The 7979-nt window shown below is 43.8% G+C and overlaps 1 protein-coding gene across 1 annotated transcript in view; it reads right to left on the reverse strand.

Moving 5' to 3' along the window:
* The window catches only part of LOC124020042 (helicase SKI2W-like), a 15263-nt gene extending 7863 nt beyond the window's left edge, over nucleotides 1-7400 (reverse strand). The window contains exons 1-3 of the mRNA XM_046335467.1: nucleotides 7273-7400; nucleotides 6728-6938; nucleotides 346-456 (exon numbers count right to left, since the gene is read on the reverse strand). Coding sequence (XP_046191423.1) covers nucleotides 346-456; nucleotides 6728-6910 — 294 coding nt within the window. The 5' untranslated portion in view covers nucleotides 6911-6938; nucleotides 7273-7400. The remainder of the gene's footprint in view (nucleotides 1-345; nucleotides 457-6727; nucleotides 6939-7272) is intronic.
* Nucleotides 7401-7979: the final 579 nt, after the last annotated feature.

The following is a 7979-nucleotide window of genomic DNA, read 5'->3' on the forward strand; positions in this document are numbered from 1 at the left end:
ACAATGTGCTTCAGAAGTAGCAAGAATAAATATGCTTTAACCTTAAATCAATTTTGTTATGTGCTCCTAACTTTTTATAGTTGGGCACACCAGTGCTACCAACAATTGTTTTATTTATTTAGAGGCCCGCATGTGTATGAACTAGTTAAATCAAATGTTATTTTACATCTGCAGTTGTAAAAAAAAAAGTGCTTTACAGATACCCGGCCTAAAACCCCAAAGAACAAGCAATGCAAAGGCTAGGAAAAACTCCCTAGAAGGTAGGAACCTTGGAAGAAAGCTACTCTATGAAAAGTTGTGAGTTTAATATGACATGTGCAATAAGATAACGGGAGTCAGACATACCTTGATTCTCTGGTGGTACTCTGGCAGTAGAGACAGGGACTGGTCTGAGATGAGGAAGAGCAGTTTGTCCAGCTCCTCCTGAACACTCATTCTCTCCTGCACCCGCAGAAACTGCCAGAAGAACAAGGTCAACATGGCTATTATAGACAATCACTTTATCTATGCACTCTGAACAGTAATAGAAAAGGTATGTAGAATGACTTCCTATATAGTGCAACCATTTGATCGTATAGATTGTACAGCAATTTCACCTCGTTTACAATACATTTACCGTAGAGGCAAGGTTGTACATGGATGTAGGCTATCACTCGCACATATTTTGAATTCGGAAAAGTATTCAGACCCCTTGACTTTTTCTTAATTTTGTTACGTTACAGGTTTATCCGAAAATGGATCCAATTAATTTATTTCCTCATCAATCTACACACAATACCCCATAATGACAAAGCGAAAACAGGTTTTTCGAAATTTTAGCAAATTTATAAAAAACAATAATACCTTATTTACATAAGTATTCAGACCCTTTGCTATGAGACTCGAAATTGAGCTCAGGTGCATTCTGTTTCCATTGATCATCCTTGAGATGTTTCTACAACTTGATTGGAGTCCACCTGTGGTAAATTCAATTGATATGACATGATTTGGAAAGGCACAAACCTGTCTATATAAGTTCCCACAGTTGACAGATGGTTTTCAGCCGCAGGGACTGAGAGACTAGTCAGGGTCGAGGGAAAGATGAACGGAGAAAAGTACAGAGAGATCTAATACCTCTGGAGCGACCTGAAAATAGCTGTGCAGCGACGTTCCCCATCCAACCTGACAGAGCTTGAGCGGATCTGCAGAGAAGAATGGTAGGAACTCCCCAAATACAGGTGTGCCAAGCTTGTAGCGTCATACCCAAGAAGACTCGAGGTTGTAATCGCTGCCAAAGGTGCTTCAACAAAGTACTGAGTAAAGGGTCTGAAATTTATGTAAATGTGATAGTTGTTTTTTTATACACATTTGCAAAAAATTTCTAAAAAGCTGTTTTTGCTTTGTCAAAATGGGGGATTGTGTGTAGATTGATGAGGGAAAAAAGCAATTTAATACATTTTAGAATAAGGCTGTAACGTAACAAAAAAATGTAAAAGTCAAGGGGTCTAAATACTTTCCGAATGCACTTCAATTATTGGACCCTTTGATAAAGATGAGCAAAAAAGACTATCAAATAAATAATACAAATACTGAGCTATATTGTATACTACAGATAATCAACAAATTATATTGTATACTGATACAATTGTTTAGAGAAAGATTTTGTTTAACAAGTCATGTATATGTGACAAAGACAGGAGGACACTTGCATGCCATTAAAGAGGGAAGATAGTGATAGTGTGTGTGAGCTATCTCCTGAAGAAATTAGAGTCCAGCAGAAGTAGCACATAGGCTACTGCCTGACTGAGCGATGGCTCTAATGATATACAGTCCTAATGTATCGCCTCAGTGAGACAGACAGTGGTGATGTGTGACTCTGCACTGCCTACACAGGTAATTATAGAACTCACTGCTCTGCTGTTCTCATCTCATCCTTATCCTGGAACAAGGCAGTTGACATGCACGAGCCTTGGCTTGTGCGAGCCAGAACGGCTCATAGGAGCAGGAGCCAATCTTCTGGTTCCGTAGCGTGATGCAGCTTAATGTACAGGTACTTTGCTACTCTATCGTATGGCCTTACCCCCCAATCGATCTCCTTAATGCTGAGTGCCAAGCAGAGACGCAGCGGATCACATTTTTACTGTCTTTGTTATGACTCGGCTGGGGATTGAACTCCCAACCTTCTAATCTCAGGGCTGACACTAACCACAAGGCCACTGAGTTGGCCACTGAACAAGGGAGGGAAATATCTAACAAGGCTAGATTTTACAATGCTTAGTGCAGGCCCAAATAAAGTACAGGCTGATGTAATTACTATGAGAAATCAGTATAGAAAGAGGCCAGGGCTTGTATTCAGAAAGTGTTTCAGAGTAGGAGTGTTGATATCGAATCAGGTCCACCCTATCCATGTAATCAAACTCATGAAGGGATCCTATATCAACATAATTACACTGAGACCCTTTGTTAATACGGGAACAGATTGAACGGGAATATAGATTGAAACAAAGACAGAAGGGAGAGAGAATGAAGTGGAAAAGATGGAGGGTAAGAGAGGCAGACAAGAGGAGGACGCAGGTGTGTGAAGACAGTCTGTCAGACCTGTCTCTGTTCATTATATGAGTGCTCAAACATCATTACTGCAATGTCAGGACAGCGTTTGGAAGGGACACACACGCACGGTTTTCGTAAATCCAGTCTGTATAGAGCCATATCTTCTCGGGCTGTACAATAATCAGAAATATTTTACAGGGCCTCCCGAGTGGCGCAGAAGTCTAAGGCACTGCATCGCAGTCCTTGAACATTCACTACAGACCCGGATTCGATCCCAGGCTTATGGAGATTTAAACATTTTAAAAAATATATATATATTTATTAATGATATTATGAATATAAATGGAATATAAATATGTAGTTATCAAAAATATATGGGAATATCTGCTCATATCTGCAACTACCACAAAAATGGAGGAGGCAGGTGGAAAAGGGAGAAGGTAGGGAACTTGTTTGCCTGTCAGTTACTAAAAACACAAATTGCCTGAAAGGAACTGGCATAAATAGAAAAATATACCAGTTTCATTTGAGGACAAAAATGTTGACAGCTGCACCATACAGGTTGCAAATTAAATGAAGAGATTTTCAATGTACCAATTCCATGGCATATGGTTTATAAACTGGTACAAAAAACTACACTTGATTCAACACTAAGAGTTTTTCTATTTAAATTATTATATAAGATTCTTGCTACCAACAGAATGCTACATATATGGGACATACAACAATCTCAGCTCTGTAGATTTTGCTGCAAAGAGACAGAATCAATAGATTTTTTTTTGGTATTGACCCTATTATGTAGCTTGTTTCTGGTCACAGGTTCAGGAATGGTTCAAAAAATACATTTAAATAAATCACACAAATAGCCGTGTTGGGCATTTTGGAAAGCCATAGTCAGACAATAAATAATATAATAATACTGGTAGGAAAGGTTTTCATTTTTACCTCAGAATCTGTGCATACTATTCGATTAGAACAGGGCTCCGGGCAGCCGAGCGGAAATGGACGAAAACTCGGGAAAACTCGCCTCCCTGCGGACCTGGCATCCTTTCACTCCCTCCTCTCTACATTTTCCTCCTCTGTCTCTGCTGCTAAAGCCACTTTCTACCACTCTAAATTCCAAGCATCTGCCTCTAACCCTAGGAAGCTCTTTGCCACCTTCTCCTCCCTCCTGAATCCTCCTCCCCCTCCCCCCTCCTCCCTCTCTGCAGATGACTTCGTCAACCATTTTGAAAAGAAGGTCGACGACATCCAATCCTCGTTTGCTAAGTCAAACGACACCGCTGGTTCTGCTCACACTGCCCTACCCTGTGCTATGACCTCTTTCTCCCCTCTCTCTCCAGATGAAATCTCGCGTCTTGTGACGGCCGGCCGCCCAACAACCTGCCCGCTTGACCCTATCCCCTCCTCTCTTCTCCAGACCATTTCCGGAGACCTTCTCCCTCACCTCGCTCATCAACTCATCCCTGACCGCTGGCTACGTCCCTTCCGTCTTCAAGAGAGCGAGAGTTGCACCCCTTCTGAAAAAACCTACACTCGATCCCTCCGATGTCAACAACTACAGACCAGTATCCCTTCTTTCTTTTCTCTCCAAAACTCTTATATATATATATATATATATGCCATTTAGCAGACGCTTTTATCCAAAGCGACTTACAGTCATGTGTGCATACATTCTACATATGGGTGGTCCCGGGGATTGAACCCACTACCCTGGCGTTACAAGCGCCATGCTCTACCAACTGAGCTACAGAAGGACCTCTTGAACGTGCCGTCCTTGGCCAGCTCTCCCGCTATCTCTCTCAGAATGACCTTCTTGATCCAAATCAGTCAGGTTTCAAGACTAGTCATTCAACTGAGACTGCTCTTCTCTGTATCACGGAGGCGCTCCACACTGCTAAAGCTAACTCTCTCTCCTCTGCTCTCATCCTTCTAGACCTATCGGCTGCCTTCGATACTGTGAACCATCAGATCCTCCTCTCCACCCTCTCCGAGTTGGGCATCTCCGGCGCGGCCCACGCTTGGATTGCGTCCTACCTGACAGGTCGCTCCTACCAGGTGGCGTGGCGAGAATCTGTCTCCTCACCACGCGCTCTCACCACTGGTGTCCCCCAGGGCTCTGTTCTAGGCCCTCTCCTATTCTCGCTATACACCAAGTCACTTGGCTCTGTCATAACCTCACATGGTCTCTCCTGTCATTTCTATGCAGACGACACACAATTAATCTTCTACTTTCCCCCTTCTGATGACCAGGTGGCGAATCGCATCTCTGCATGTCTGGCAGACATATCAGTGTGGATGACGGATCACCACCTCAAGCTGAACCTCGGCAAGACGGAGCTGCTCTTCCTCCCGGGGAAGGACTGCCCGTTCCATGATCTCGCCATCACGGTTGACAACTCCATTGTGTCCTCCTCCCAGAGCGCTAAGAACCTTGCGTGATCCTGGACAACACCCTGTCGTTCTCAACTAACATCAAGGCGGTGGCCCGTTCCTGTAGGTTCATGCTCTACAACATCCGCAGAGTACGACCCTGCCTCACACAGGAAGCGGCGCAGGTCCTAATCCAGGCCCTTGTCATCTCCCGTCTGGATTACTGCAACTCGCTGTTGGCTGGGCTCCCTGCCTGTGCCATTAAACCCCTACAACTCATCCAGAACACCGCAGCCCGTCTGGTGTTCAACCTTCCCAAGTTCTCTCACGTCACCCCGCTCCTCCGCTCTCTCCACTGGCTTCCAGTTGAAGCTCGCATCCGCTACAAGACGATGGTGCTTGCCTACGGAGCTGTGAGGGGAACGGCACCTCAGTACCTCCAGGCTCTGATCAGGCCCTACACCCAAACAAGGGCACTGCGTTCATCCACCTCTGGCCTGCTCGCCTCCCTAACACTGAGGAAGTACAGTTCCCGCTCAGCCCAGTCAAAACCGTTCGCTGCTCTGGCCCCCCAATGGTGGAACAAACTCCCTCACGACGCCAGGACAGTGGAGTCAATCACCACCTTCCGGAGACACCTGAAACCCCACCTCTTTAAGGAATACCTAGGATAGGATAAAGTAATCCTTCTCACCCCCCCCCCACCTTAAAAGATTTAGATGCACTATTGTAAAGTGGCTGTTCCACTGGATGTCATAAGGTGAATGCACCAATTTGCAAGTCGCTCTGGATAAGAGCGTCTGCTAAATGACTTAAATGTAATGTAAATGTTAGAAAGGTTAAAAAATTATGCAAAACATCCCAAATGAAAAATATATAGCACATGGAAACCAAACAAGGGTGGTCTATGGTGATCGGTGGGGTGGGATGAGAGTGGCGGGATTAAAGAGCTGAGGTCTATGGTGATAGGTGGGGTGGGCTGAGATTATGTATAACCTACCTAATAGCAAGAGATCACTATGTGCACAGGTAAGATCAGGGATATTGACTCTGCGTATTGAAACAGGTCAGATCAGGGATATTGCCTCTGTGTATTGAAACAGGTCAGATCAGGGATATTGACTCTGCGTATTGAAACAGGTCAGATCAGGGATATTGTCTCTGTGTATTGAAACAGGTCAGATCAGGGATATTGTCTCTGCGTATTGAAACAGGTCTCTGCGTAGGGAGATGCCTCTGTATTGAAACAGGTCAGATCAGGGATATTGTCTCTGCGTATTGAAACAGGTCAGATCAGGGATATTGTCTCTGCGTATTGAAACAGGTCAGATCAGGGATATTGTCTCTGCGTATTGAAACAGGTCAGATCAGGGATATTGTCTCTGCGTATTGAAACAGGTTGGTATTGTGGTGAAATGGAAGAGGAAAGACTATGTTGTTATTGTGACCTCAAAGAAATATGTGTGTGTACAGTATGTATATATATTTTTTACTGCTCTAGGTATATAATTATTGTTTGGATAACCTTATTATCTATTGATTTTTATCAATTTTTTTTCACTCTTTGTTGCGATGTGCACTGCAGAAAACACCGCAAGATGAATTATCACAGTGAATTATGTTTATTTATGTCAATTAATCCCATTAGGGATGGGTTGCCAACTGGTGATTTGACACAAAAATAAAACGTCACACACTCACTCACTCACACACACACACACACACACACACACACACACACACACACACACACACACACACACACACACACACACACACACACACACACACACACACACACACACACACACACACACACACACACCTGTTCTGAGAAGGTGGGTGAGTGGATGCAGCTGAAGTCTTTCAGGCTGTCCTGCAGCACACGCAGCCTCATGGTGCCCTCCACCACATCCACACTCTTCAGCTGGAAGTCGTTCACTGGGTCAAGGGTCATCATCCCGCCTGGGTTGGCCTCCGCCAATCGCAGGAGTTCCTGGGTTGCCATGGAGATGGCTTGACCCGGAGGATCAAGCCTGTGTGAAATGGAGCGTGGGAGAAAAAATGAGAGGAAGGAGATAAGATGAAAATAGACTTAAGAGAGGTGGCTCTTTTTTCTGTGCATTCAATGACATGTAGAGTGCTATTCGAAAGAAGAAGGTAGATGGATACACTTGAGTGGTCATGATGACATTACATATATAAACACCTAATTTGCCTAGATAAACATGGTTGTGTTGGCTAAGTGGAGCGAAAATGTGCAAAAAGGCTGAAACATACTGTATACGCTACATAATAATGCATGAATGCGCACACACACACATACAGTGTCACACATACAGTATCACACACACATACTAACATACACACCTGAAGCGCAGCTGCTGCCTCTTGTTGTAGTTGTCGATGATTCGGTCAGGGATCACCTTCAGGGTCTTGACTGTGATGGCTGAGACGTCCTGTAGCTTCAGCTTCTGGACCGTGTGACTGCAGGGACCTATCAGCGGATCATACAGAACGCACACAATCGTTATTGGTTATTCAGTTTAAGCTTATGTGAACTTGTTAGTTAGTGTTTGCATGTTTCTGTGTGTGTTCAAATAGCCGTGCGTGTGTTTAGGCTGCGGTGTGTGTCTTGGTAAATTGGTAAATGTGTACAGTACCAGTCAAAAGTTTGGACACACCTACTCATTCAAGGGTTTATATTTATTTTAACTCATTTCTACATTGTAGAATAATAGTCAGGACATCAAAACTATGAAATAACACATATGGAATCCTCTAGTAAACAGAAAAAGGATAAACAAATCCAAATATATCTATATTCAAAGTAGCCACCCTGTGCCTTGATGACAGCTTTAGAAACTTTTGGCATTATCTCAACCAGCTTCATGAGGTAGTCACCTGGAATGCATTTCAATTAACAGGTGTGCCTTGTTAAAAGTACATTTGTGGAATTTCTTTCCTTCTTAATGCGTTTGAGCCAATCAGTTGTGTTGTAACAAGGTAGGGGTGGTATACAGAAGACAGCCCTATTTGGTAAAAGACCAAGTCCATATTATGGCAAGAACAGTTCA

Source organism: Oncorhynchus gorbuscha, unplaced genomic scaffold, assembly GCF_021184085.1.
Source record: "Oncorhynchus gorbuscha isolate QuinsamMale2020 ecotype Even-year unplaced genomic scaffold, OgorEven_v1.0 Un_scaffold_750, whole genome shotgun sequence".
NCBI classification, from domain to species: domain Eukaryota; kingdom Metazoa; phylum Chordata; class Actinopteri; order Salmoniformes; family Salmonidae; genus Oncorhynchus; species Oncorhynchus gorbuscha.